The following is a 13,345-nucleotide window of genomic DNA, read 5'->3' on the forward strand; positions in this document are numbered from 1 at the left end:
GAGCATCACACTTCCATTCAAGGCACCCAACTATCCTTATTTAAACACATTTAAGGAAGGTAACATGAATCCATTAGTAAAGAACAGCAGAATCAAGACAGTCTTGTTTAGCTCAAAACCTAGCATCTAACACGTTATCTAGCACATAATTACGTTTTGTACGTTGTGAATTCAAGAAACAGGTGTACTTTAAAATATATATTTTTTTAAATGTAGTATTTTTAAGAACAGATGTCATGGATAATGTTCCCAAGCTACGGACCCGCGTTCCCTTCTCTGCCCAGGCCCTCGGGCCCCTGCAGGCCTTTGGGGGCGGGGGGGTGGGGAGGGGACGTGGGGAGACCAGGTTGCGGGAAGGCTGGCTCCAGGCAGCAGCCGCGCTCCGCCGGGGCACTGGCGGCGGAACCGCGAGGAGGCGGAACTTTAGGCTCGTGGAACTGTGGCCCTGCGGACCACTGCGAGGGAGGCACACCCCCGGCCCGGAAGTCGCTGACGGGAGCTGGTGCTTCGGCAGCCATCGCGCTTTGCAGTTCGATCGAGGAGGGTGTAGGGCAGACGCCAGGCGAGGAATTGCGACCTCTCCGTTCGCTGGTGAGTGGTAGTCTCTTCCGCCGGTGGAACCGGCAGGCGGCAGCTGTGGGTCCCAGGGGAGGTGTCTGTTTCGGGCCTGAGCCCATCGGGGCCCCTGCTGGTGGCCAGGCGAAAAGGGGTCTCTGTTTTCGTGTCCGGAGTCGGGCGGCACTCCAGCGGAACGGGTTCCTTTCCTGCTCTGCGGTGGTCGCGCTCAGAGTCCTCTGGATAGGACACCTGCTTCTGTCAGACGGTGGCATTGCAGGAAAGGACGGGATGACTTTAAGCTGCACACGAGCCCTTCCTTCCCTTCGTCCTCAGTTTACTCACTTGGTCAGGTGAAGGTGCAGGTGCAGGGGATCACTGACAGCTCGAGAGCCCGTGACGCGGTGTTTTCGGTTCTCCTCATTAGTTTGGGGGCAAAGTGAGCTCCCTGACTAGTACGAGTTAGCGTCCGGTCATAGCCCAAGGCCAGCAGAGTGGGGGAACAGATAAACTGTCGGGGGGAAACTAATGATTCAAAAATTTTTCCAAGATTTTTGAACATAGAAATTTGTTTTGACAACGGCTGAAACTCTGACCTCATTGGCCGAAAGAACCAAACTCATTAGGAACGTAAGGTATTTGGTACACTGGGCAAAACAGTGAGGGATTTTTTTTTTCTTTTTAAGATTTTATTTAGGGCAGCCCGGGTGGCTCAGCGGTTTAGTGTCGCCTTCAGCCCAGGCAGGGCCTGATCCTGGAGACCTGCGATCGAGTCCCGCGTTGGCTCCCTGCGTGGAGCCTGCTTCTCCCTCTGCCTGGGTCTCTGCCTCTCTGCCTCTCTCTCTCTCTCTCTCTCTCATGAATAGATAAATAAAATCTTAAAAAATTTTTTATTTTTTTTTTTCATGAGAGACACAGAGGCAGTGACCTAGGCAGAGGGAGGAGCAGGCTCCCCGCAGGCAGCCAGATGTGGGACTCGATTCCAGGACCCCGGGATCACGCCCTGAGCCAAAGGCCGACTCTAAACCACTGAGCCACCCAGGTATCCCTGAGGGAATCCTTTTAACTTGAAAAATTAAACCTAGTATTATTTGCATATTCATCTGTCAAGCTCAGTGTTACCCTGTATCTTACTCTAAATAATATCCTAGGTTCAGTGTTAAAATTCCAGTTAAGAGTATGAAAGTAAACATTTACTGACTGTCTCCTTTCTGTGAGGTACTAGCCATTCGCACAACAATCCACTAAGGAAGGTAATGGTATCCTCTCTATTTTACAGGTGCGGAATAAGGAAAAATTACAATTTGTCAATAATTAGTGGTGCAGACATAACACAGAAGCAGGATTTATATTCACCAAAATATCTTGAACTTTAAAAATTAATGTTATAGTTCAATGGCATTTTCTGAGTTTGCAGAAGAGCAATGTTTTGCTTTTATTTTAGAAATGTTAGAGAAGGGGCACCTGGGCGGCTAACTTGGTTAAGCCTCTGTCTTCTGCTCAGGTCCTGATCCTAGGATCCTGGTATCCAGTCCTGCATCAGCAGCCCCCCACCCCAGCCCTGGAACCTGCTTCTCTCTCTCCCTCTGTCTCCTCCCCCCTCCTCATGCTCTGTTTCCCAAATAAATAAAATCTGAAAGAAAAAAAAGAAATTTTAGAGAAGCATTGTTAGTAATTACAAAGATTAGCAGTTGAAAAAAGTACATTTTAACTATCCTTTCCTTGCACTTGAAGCAGGAATTGAGACAAGAGATTAGGCTATCAGAAATGAAAATCACTGCCACATTATTTGAAGCTTATAAATCAGAATTCTGTAGTAATGATTCATTAGTTCTCCACCCTCTTCTTTAAGTATACTTGGTTGATACTCCTTTAAATGATTTCTCTGCAAAACATTACTAAGCAAATACCTTTAAAATCACGTGTTTGAAAATATTCTCTTGGAAGTGATGAACCACTAAATTCTTCTCCTGAAACCCAGATTGCACTCTGTTAAATACCTAGAATTTAAATAAAAATTTGAAAAGAAAAAGGAAACTTTCTCTCTTGTGTATAGCTTTTAGAACAGTTTCAATTAGGAGTATTTTAAGGGGGCGCCCTGGCTGGCCCAGTTGGTGGGGTATGCTACTCTTGATCTTGGGGTTATGAGTTCAAGGCCCACACTGGGCCTAGAGCTTTTTAAAAAAAAGTATTTTAAGGATGGAATTTGACACTGCTTATATCTATACATTCATTTTCTTAATTCAGTATAGGCAAATTCAATCCTCAGACTTAAAACTTTATTCATAGTGTTCTTTCCTCGTTTTCTCACTCTTAAAAAAAATCCTATATATGTCACAGATTTAACCTTTCTTTTTTTTTTTTTAAACCTTTCAACTGAATGTCACTTTTCCCCAAAAGAAACTTGCGTTTGTACTTTTTGTTGATTAAATGGAACCAAAGGTATAATTCCATTACTATGATTGCTATGCATTCAGTCATAAAAATGTTCTTTTGAGTTTTGTATTTGCATCACTGTTTCAAAACTTTAAGGGCTGTAGAAAGAAAATCTAACAGTTCTACTGAAGAGTATTTATTTATTTATTTTTTTTCCTGAAGAGTATTTATAAGGCAGAATTGTCTTGAAACATTCAACATTGTTATTCTCAAAAAAAAAAAAAAAACATTGTTATTCTCCATCCTTAGTAATGCACAGGGCCTTGCTGAAATTTTATAAAACATAGTCAAGCAGAGCTTGGCATTGTATTTCTAGTACTATTCGAATTTTATATAAATAAAGTTTGGGGTTTGAATTTCAATTTAGTTGGAATGCCACCTTATATTGTGTAGTATTCAAAATGTCTTCAGGTACATTATCATAATTGATCAATCTTAAAACTGTGAGGCCGATAGTATTCCCATTATAAGTAAGAAGAAATTGGAGCTCAGAAAGATTAGTTTTCCCAGAGTAATAGTACCTCAAAAGATGCATATTAAATCCAGATTTTTATTTTTTTAAGTTTTTTTATTTTCACTTTTTTAAAAGATTATATTTATTTATTCATGAGAGACACAAAGAGAGAGGGAAAGACATAGAGGGAGAAGCAGGCTCCACGCAGGGAGCCCCATGCAGAACTCAATCCTAGGACCTGAGATCACCACCCGAGCTGAAGGCAGACGCTCTGCCACTGAGCTACCCAGGCATCCCTAAATCCAATTTTTTTTTTTTTTAAGATTTTATTTATTTATTCATGAGACACAGAGAGGCAGAGAGAGAAGCAGGCTCCATGCACGGAGCCCGATGTGGGACTTGATCCCAAATCCTGGGATCACTCCCTGAGCCAAAGGCAGATACTCAACCCCTGAGCCACCCAGGCGTCCCTAGATCCAGATTTTTAAATTCTTAGGATAAGTACTTACTTTCCCCATAGCTCTACCACCCTTTGCTTCCTGAAGTTAATAATGTATTATTTCTACAGTGCTACTCTGGTATTATATTTGCCTTTTTAGATTATTGGAGCTTTTATTTTTATTTATATTTTAATAATAGCTTTCTTGAAAGATAGTTCACATTCCATAAAATTTATCCTCTTAAAGTATACAATTCAGTGTTTTTGGTATATTTACAATGTTATGCAACCATCACCACTTTCTATTCCAGAACATTTTCGTCACCCAGAAAGAAACCCAGTACCTATTAGCAGTCACTCCCAGTTTCCCCTTACCTCCCGTGTCTGACAACCACTAACTGAGAACTTACATGTTCAGGACATTTCATGTAATGGAATTTCATATAAACTTAAACTTTCATTTGAAAGTTTAATGGAAGAAGACTTTAAGAAGTTATTTGTCATCTGAGAGGTTCTGCTCCATTATAATCTTTTGTACTGATTTTCATGTTACTGGAGTAGATCACTTTTCTAATCTGCATAGGCACTTTTCCTGTTTGTTGTTCATGCAATAAATAAATCTGCTGACGTGTATATGTTTCCTTATTCTTGACCTTTGCTCTTCACATGTCTAATAGTGTATTCATGGTGTTGTGTAACCTGTTCTCAGGGCTCGGATATCTGTTTGTGGCTATGTAACTTTTATTCTTAGTTGGGCATTTTTACTTCTACATTAAAATGATTAATGCTTCCCACCTTGTTTTAAGATTCTTAGAAACCATGGCTTTATAGAAATATAAATATCTCATTATATTCTAAATAAAGTTTCTCTGTATATGTTATTGAATTATTTTTCTAGGGACAAATTTTATAACAGCAAATGTGGACATCTTTATGCAAAAAATCTTTTTTTCTTCAAGGCTCACCCATTCCACTCCTTCAGTCTCACAGCTCTCACCTCCTAAAAATCATCTTCAGTGAGGACTTTTTTTTTTTTTTAAGTAAGTTCTATCCCCAATGTGAGGTTCGAACTTATAACTCCGAGATCAAGAATCACATGCTCCCCTGAATAAACCAGCTAGGTACCCCTCCAATGAGGACTTTGTCACTTGATTCACAGTGTTGCTTCCTCTAGCCCTCCATTCTTCTAGGTAATTCTGCTGTCAACTTGGACAGTAGACCATATAGCCTGGCTTCCCCTTTCACTCCAGTTTCCTTCAGCTCTCTGTGCCAGACCCAGGCCTTGGAATTGTCACTACCCAGACCTGATCCTCTTGAATTTTTGAACCTTACATTCTCCAGTTTGCTGACCCAATTCTGCTCGCCTTTCACTTTTCCCACCCTTTTACTATGACTATGTCTACAGTTGCTTTTCAATAAGATTTTTCCCCCTATTCTCTTCTGTGAGAAGCCTGCCTTTGCTCCCCAGTTTATCCCCACATACTAGCTGCCTTTATACCTTTTTTACACAGCCTGAATTTTTGACCAAATCACTTCAGCCTCTCACTAGTACTCTCAAATTCCTGTTCCCCTTGTCTTTTTTCATTCCTAATCCCTATTCATTCCATGTGCTGTGAAGCAGATCCTCCCTGGGAGGTGAGGGTGGCAGGGAGAAGGGGAAGTTGGAAATCCATGCAGTGCAGATGGGCAGTGCTATGAATGTTTTTCAGCCCTAGCCAAGCACTTGCCTCTTTTTAGCAGTCTTTTAACTTGATCTTTTCCCCACAATAGCTATAGCTATTCAGATCATCACTCTGCTCCTCTGAAAATTCTCTATACCCCTTCTTCACTTCTAGAGTCTGATTCCTGATACCTCCACTGTACATTCCCCTGCCCTCCTTCGTTCCATTCTTAGAGGAGATGTGTTCTCAGCCCTGGCTTCTCTTGAGACTTTCCCCCTTTTGCTTAATTCCTTCCTTCCCTTTCTTTCTCATCTTTAACCTCTCCATTTCCGCTAGCTCCTTCTTACCAACATATTTAGCCTTCCTTAGGAAGAAAATCCCCTCCATCATACCATTTCAAACTCTTTGAAAGAGGAATCTTGCCTTACTATCTCCACCTATTGACCTTCTGTCCTATTCACTTCTCCATAATAATAGCAACCAGGTATTAAGTACTTATTTTGTGCATTTTATCTCATTTAATCTTTACAACACCCTGAGTTTGCTAAAGAAACTAGCTTGTTCCAAGGTCACATAGTTAATGACTCCTCGAGACCTAGCTCTGCTGTGCTTTAAGTAGTACTGGCTTTAGGCTCTCCTGGACTACTGCTCTACTGTGGGCTGCTCATGCTCTCAACAGTTGTCTCCTTGTCACTAAGCAAGCTGTGACATCTCTGCAGCAGTACTTGATGGAGGACTTCTTTCCACTTTGCCACTGTCTCTTCTAGTTTTTTTTTTTTTTTTAATTGATTTGAGGGAGAGCACAAGTGGATGGAAGGGCAGAGAGGGAGAAGCAAACTCCTTGCTGAGCAGGTAGCCTGATATGGGGATTGATCCAAGGACCCCGGGATCATGACCTAAGCTGAAGGAAGACGCTTAACCAACAGAGCCATACAAATGCCCCTCTTCTAATTCTTCTATCCTTGCTGGGTTCTGTTGGTTCTCCCACCTTTCTGTGTCCCTTAACAACCATCTCAAGTGAAAACTCCTTTCTTCCATACCATTTGACTGGTGCTTAAAGCAGGAGGCCTTTGGGCAGAGTTGGTGGCAGAAATTCTGATGTTGGTTGGGAAGGAGAATGGACAGAGATTGTAAGGTGGTAATGTATACGTCACCAGTAGTGAATGGCAAGTGGTTTACTTTGAACCAGGGAAAGCTACAAGTGGAAAAGATTTAAGCTCATAAAGGTGGCCAAAGGTACACAATGGAAGTTCTGGAATACTAGACCAGGAATTGGAATCATTTCTCAGCTCCCTTGGCTCTATCCACAGGTATAGGGTGGCCATATAATGTCACACCTAATCAGCATGCTTTCAACAGTGAAAGGAAGCACTATTAATAATTGTACTGAAATAACTTTGCTGAGACCATCCCCAGCAGGCCAGGAGGTATAGTCACCCTGACTATGCAACAAGTAAACTCTAGATGACATTTTCATGAAACCACTCTGAAGAGGGTCTACAGACTGGTACAAACAAAATTTGAGGTTAAGATGTTGGGGAATGTGGTTTAAGGTTCTTCATTAAGTAGCTCCTATAGGAATTAAAGAAAGCTTGAGACTGCAGAAATTGATAGAGCTGGGGAATAACTAACTGGATGTGGGATGTGAGAGAGAAGGAGGAATTACATGTCAGAGTTATAAGCTGGAGTGATTCAAAAAATGGTATGTAACCATTTAAACAAATTTAAGGGCAGCCCAGGTGGCTCAGCGGTTTAGCGCTGTCTTCAGCCCAGGGCCTGATCCTGGAGACCTGGGATTGAGTCCCATGTCAGGCTCCCTGCATGGAGCCTGCTTCTTCCTCTGCCTGTGTCTCTGCCTCTCTCTCTCTCTCTCTCTCTCTCTCTCTCTCTGTGTCTCTCTTGAATAAATAAATAAAATCTTTAAAAAATTAAAAAAATAAAAATAAACAAATGTAAGCCTTTAAAACTGTTTGTTATAAAGCTACTACAATGTAAGAGAAAGGGAATGGACCTGGAAGTCAGAAAGACTCGAGTTTGAATTTAGATGTGCCAATAACTAATGCTTCAGTTTTAGTTACTTTAACTTCGGTTTCTTCTGTAAATTGGGAACAGTAATGTATTTACTTTGGGGCCCAGTCAGTAAAGCATGTGATTCAGTAGAGCCACTAAAGCACTCAACTCTTGATTTCAGGACCCACAATGGGCATGGAGCCTACTTAGAAAAAAAATTAATAATAGGTATTCACTTTGAAAGGTTGTTTGGGGGTACCTGGGTGGCTCAAATGGTTAAGCATCTGCCTTCTGCTCAGATCGTGATCTCAGGGTCCTGAGATCAGGCCCCATATTGGGCTGCCTGCTCAGTGGAGAGTCTCCTCCCTCCTCATCTGCCCCTCTCTCCACTCGTGCTCTTATCTTTCTCTGAAATAAATGAAATCTTTTTAATTCTTTTTTTTTTAATTTTTATTTACTCATGAGAGACATACGAAGAGAGAGAGAGAGAGAGAGGCAGAGACACAGGCAGAGGGAGAAGCAGGCTCCATGCAGGGAGCCTGACGTGGGACTCGATGGCAGACCTCCAGGATCACACCCTAGGCTGAAGGCAGCGCTAAACCGCTGAGCTACCCGGCTGCCCAATAAAATATTTTTAAAAAAAGAAAGAAAGGTTGTTAGGGTGTTTAGTGTGACATACACAAAGTACCTAGTCATGTAGGCTACATGGTAGAAGAAATAACAGCAGCTAACATCAAATGCTTCCTCCACGTCAGATGTTAAGTGTTTTGTCTAGTAATGGATTTAATCTTCACAACCATCTCAGGGAGCTACTGTTATCCCCAGTTTACAGGTAAGGAAATTGAAGTAACTTGCTTAAGGTAGATAATAAGTGGTAAAGTCCTGGTTCCATAGCTCTTGTTTTCAACCTCTTGACAAATCATAATGCTCATAGGGGTAGATGCTAATTTTTGCTTTATTAAATCAAAAGACTGATTCAGTATTGTTTCTTATGTCTATATGTTATAGGTAGCAAGCATGAAGACCAAATGCCTAAATTTAGTCTCAGATTGGTTTTTCATTCTGACTCATTGCCACCCTTGTGAGCACCTGTGGACTGACTCAAAGTTTGCAGTCCCCTAACCTGTCCCATCATTTCACAGTACCTGACTTTTTGCTGTCCCCACTTAGTTTCACACCTCTGCACAAAGTACAACAGCTACTTAGCAAACTCTTATTGAATCATCAAGATTCAGGCTGAACATCATCCAAAAAATGTTTCCTTAGCTACAGTTTTTGCCTCTGTAGAACTGTGGTAATGGACTCTGGATGTAGAGACAAGGAAGTCTGTTTTTCTCTTTTTCTATACAGAGCATAATGTACATTTGTGAGCATACCATCCCCCTTCCTACTGCTTTACTTCTTATTCTGATTTCATGCTGTTATGATCATTAATCCCCTAATAGCTTCTGATTTACAATATGAGTAGTTCTTTTTCTTTGTGTTTGTATAAGTTTTGAAATTCTAATTCTATAGGGTAAGTTATTACCATCCTAGATAATATCATACTCGGTTTTTTTTTTATCATACTCAGTTTTAACATTTTGTTGAATTACATTTGTGTAGCTAACTTACTCCTAGACTCTAACCTTTTCAAGAGAAAGAGCCATGTTTATCATCAATGTTTGAATCCCCTGTGGTGTCTAGCTCAGGACCTTGGACATAATATGAACTTGGTAATCATTATTGAATTAAATAAAATGTCTCAGTACACCAGTACTTTATTTGATTATCTACAGTAAAAATTATGATTCTCTTTGAAAAACCTGTATCTTACCTAAAAATCTTCAGAAAAGCCACTTGTATATATTTTCTGTGACTACATGTTTCAATTTCTACATGACCTAGAATAATAATAGAATGAGTTATAATTTTCAACTTGAGTAAAATAAGAACTTCTGAGGTACTGGATTCTTCCATATACATGTGGCTCTTCTAGTTCCCATTCTTGTGATACTAACACATGAAACTTCATAATTTGTGAGTCATTCTCAGTCAGGAATGGACCGGTTCCAAGAGCAAAATTTTGCTCTTGCTAGTTCATGTAAGGGGATGGAAGAGAGGTGAGGCTATTGCCTGGATCCAGGGAATCCCCTAGTAAATACTTCTAAGCCTCCTAAACTGCAGGTAGGTTGTCTCTTTTGTTTCTCAGTCTCAAGGCAATGTAATCTCTTAACACCTTATCCTCTAGCAATTCTGAGTTTGGTGGGCCTGTCTGGATCAAAGTTGGCAGCCCCCTGACAGAGAGGTGGTTAAAGAAAGCAGTGTTGTATGTCACACTTTGTCTAAAGAATGTCAAAGAGAGAAGAACCTCTGAAATTGTTTGACTTGTTTAGGCTCAATTTTTGGGCCTGGGTTCTATCAAGCTCTAGAAAATGAACTTTGTTGATCTGAAAGTGTATTTTTGTATATGTGATTTTTCATTTCTCGAGGATTTTTTCCCTCTTCTTTCCATATTAGCTTTATTAGTTATCAAGCACATATCAAGTAAATGCTAAACTGAATTATACTCTGCATTTTCTACTGTGATTTAAGAAAATGGTTTTTAACATTCAGTAATATAGTTAAAATTTGAAAAATGCCCAGAAAGTTTACAAACCCAGAAATTTACCTGGTACCATTTTGCTACAAAAGACCAAAAGTAACAGAAAGAGGGTTTTTACTCCACATAGGTATAATCAGACCCAGAAACTTTCTTCATTATCATAAACTTCTTTTTACATCTTTTTGCACTTCTTCCCCTATTCTAAGGTTTTGGTAAATCTGTTATAGGTTGATCACATATATTTCATTTAACTTACTGTTGAATACAGATTATTTCCAAAATTTTTCCTACATAATGCTTTGAATAACATCTTTATACATTAAAAATGTCCCTATTTAGGAGAATTTCTAAAAGTAGATTCTTGGTGGCCACCCGACTCCTCATCTCAGTTCAGGCATGGATCTCAGGGTTGTGAGTTAAAGCCCCACATTAGGCTCCACAGTGGGCGTGGAGCTTACGTAAAATTAATTAATTAACTTTAAAGTAAAATTCTTGGGTCAAACAGTATAACTAACATGTTACTGCTGAATTAATTGTTAAAAAGATTTGTACCGGGATCCCTGGGTGGCGCAGCGGTTTGGTGCCTGCCTTTGGCCCAGGGCGCGATCCTGGAGACCCGGGATCGAATCCCACGTCGGGCTCCCGGTGCATGGAGCCTGCTTCTCCCTCTGCCTGTGTCTCTGCCTCTCTCTCTCTGTGTGTGACTATCATAAATAAATAAAAATTAAAAAAAAAAAAAAAAAAAGATTTGTACCAATTTATACTGCCACTAACTGCTTCTCTTACCACATCTTTTCCAGTTCTGGCTGTTACAATTAATTTTCGTGTTTGCTACTCTGACTGGCAAAGAATGGTCTCTAGTTCCTTTTTTTTAAAATTAAAAAAATTATTTTAGTTTGTTTTCTTAAAAATGGAAAGAAATCTTTTACTTTTTTGTCTGTCTTTCTTTTCTTTTTTTATGTAAGCTCCACACCCAACATGAGGATTGAACTGAGAACCCTAAGGTCAAGAGTCACATCTTCTTCCAACCAAGCCAGCCAGGCACCCCACTAGTTTGTATTTTAATGGCATTTTGTTTTTTATGCATCAATCTATGTCCGATTAGATCACCCTGGTTAAAAATGGCTAACTACTTATAGTAAGGTTGTTGTAGGATTTTTTACTCAGAGTTCATGTTTAATATTGTAGGTGTTTAATGTTGACTACTGAATTCAAAACTCTTTCTTTTCCAGACCCTGTAAGATTTGGATATGTCCTTCATATTTGACTGGATTTACAGTGGTTTCAGCAGTGTTCTACAGTTTTTAGGTAATGTTGGCCCTTTTTTCTCTACTGTTATCCCATTTATTCCTACTTAAATAAAGTGCTTATTTGTCTGAAGCTTCTTTATATAGAACCCAATGTGGGCTTTGAAATCATACAAATGTGTTCAGTTACTCGTTGTATCCCTTTTAATTATGTAATCTTGGGTACATTACTTTCTCCGCCTTAGCTTTGTTTCCTTATCTGTAAATTAAAAATAATTCCTACACCTTAAGGTTGTTGATAGGAATATTATTTACAGGAATAGCTACCTTTGATTAGCCAGTTTACCTAAGTGCTTTTAGATACCTTATCTCATTTAATCCTCGCAGGATTCTCTGCATTATTATTTTTTTTTTTCTCATTATTTTTGTTATTATAAAACGCACTTCCATAAAGTGCCTTGCATATCATAACTGGCAGCATATCATCTTCTTCTTTTTTTTTTTTTAAGATTTTATTTATTCATGAGAGAGAGAGAGAGAGAGAGGCAGAGACACAGGCAGAGGGAGAAACAGGCTCCATGCAGGGAGCCTGACGTGGGACTCGATCCCAGGTCTCCAGGATCACAGCCTGGGCTGAAGGCAGCACTAAACCGCTGAGCCACCCCAGCTGCCCAGCATATCATCTTCTAAATGAGACTTGTATACCCAGCAATTCTGACTAGAGATTTTCCTCTCTTTATAGATTTTGTTTTCTTTATATTTTTAAAGAGGAAAAATCTTAGCATCTCATTCTCTTAATACTCTTCTCACATTTTCCAGTGAAACAAGCTTTTGATTAACTTTTATGTTACAACGTACACAATTTTATTATTGTACTAGTTAATGAAGATATTTCCAGTCTCCTATTTTCAGATCATGCCCTAAGTTTAGTCTCCATGTAATCATCATCTTGAACTGGAACAAAGAGAAGCATTTCATATAATTACAGAGTTGTCAACATAATTCCTAACTGGCCACAACCGTACTTAGGAATTATTATCTCCTATATAAATAGTTCTTTTTCCACAACATCTTAACAAAGGAAATAAATTTTGCTTGGAAAATACACATTTTGTTTGATTACTACATATTAAAAGGATAAAAATGTAAGATCAAATTTTGTCGATCTATTTTTATATCTTATTTGGACCTCAATGTTTGCACATTTTTAAAAAACAAGGTTTCTTTTTTTTTCCTTTTTAAAATTCCTCACATTTTATACTGTCACTCTACCACAGGTCAAATATCAGATCTCTCTACACTACCTCCTCAAGAATTCTTTAATATTTTTATCAGACCAGGGACACCTGGGTGGCTCAGCGGTTTAGCACCTGCCTTTGGCCCAGGCCGTGATCCTGGAGTCCCAGGATTGAGTCCCACATCGGGCTCTCTACGTGGAGCCTGCTTCTCTCCCTGCCTGTGTCTCTGCATCTCTCATGAATAAATAAATAAAATCTTTAAAAATATATATATATATTTTTTTATCAGACCGAGATATTTTGTTACATATTTGCAACAATTGAGTCAGAAATAAACATTTTCAATTTCATTATACTGGGATAACCTTAGTTGTAACAAGTTGGTATCTATATCTCAGTTTATAGAAATACTAATCTATGCTGAACTATGTTGAAAGAGCAAAATAAATTGCCGCATAAGCAGGAGCAAAAGGTTAATAGGACTAATACTAGGAGGCAGTGTAGAGAAATGAAATAAACCAAAGCTTTGGCATCAGGCATGGTTTTAAATCTCAGATCTAACTTCAGCATTTGAGCAAGTTTAACTCTGAGCCTTTGTTTCCATCTGTAAAAAAGAAGATAATAATGTTTACTTCAAAGAATTATTTTCAAGATTAAATAATGTGTAGCAGTTTGCTTAACAGTGCCTATCACAAAATAAGAATTTAGTCCAACTCACTTG

The 13,345-nt window shown here is 39.5% G+C and overlaps 1 protein-coding gene across 1 annotated transcript in view; it reads left to right on the forward strand.

The window, feature by feature from the left end:
• The first annotated feature begins 440 nt into the window (after positions 1 to 440).
• Positions 441 to 13,345, forward strand: part of SAR1B (secretion associated Ras related GTPase 1B) — a 30,556-nt gene continuing 17,651 nt past the window's right edge. The window contains exons 1-2 of the mRNA XM_041762060.1: positions 441 to 591; positions 11,372 to 11,447. Coding sequence (XP_041617994.1) covers positions 11,390 to 11,447 — 58 coding nt within the window. The 5' untranslated portion in view covers positions 441 to 591; positions 11,372 to 11,389. The remainder of the gene's footprint in view (positions 592 to 11,371; positions 11,448 to 13,345) is intronic.

This window comes from Vulpes lagopus, chromosome 7 (genome assembly GCF_018345385.1).
Source record: "Vulpes lagopus strain Blue_001 chromosome 7, ASM1834538v1, whole genome shotgun sequence".
In the NCBI taxonomy this organism is placed as follows: domain Eukaryota; kingdom Metazoa; phylum Chordata; class Mammalia; order Carnivora; family Canidae; genus Vulpes; species Vulpes lagopus.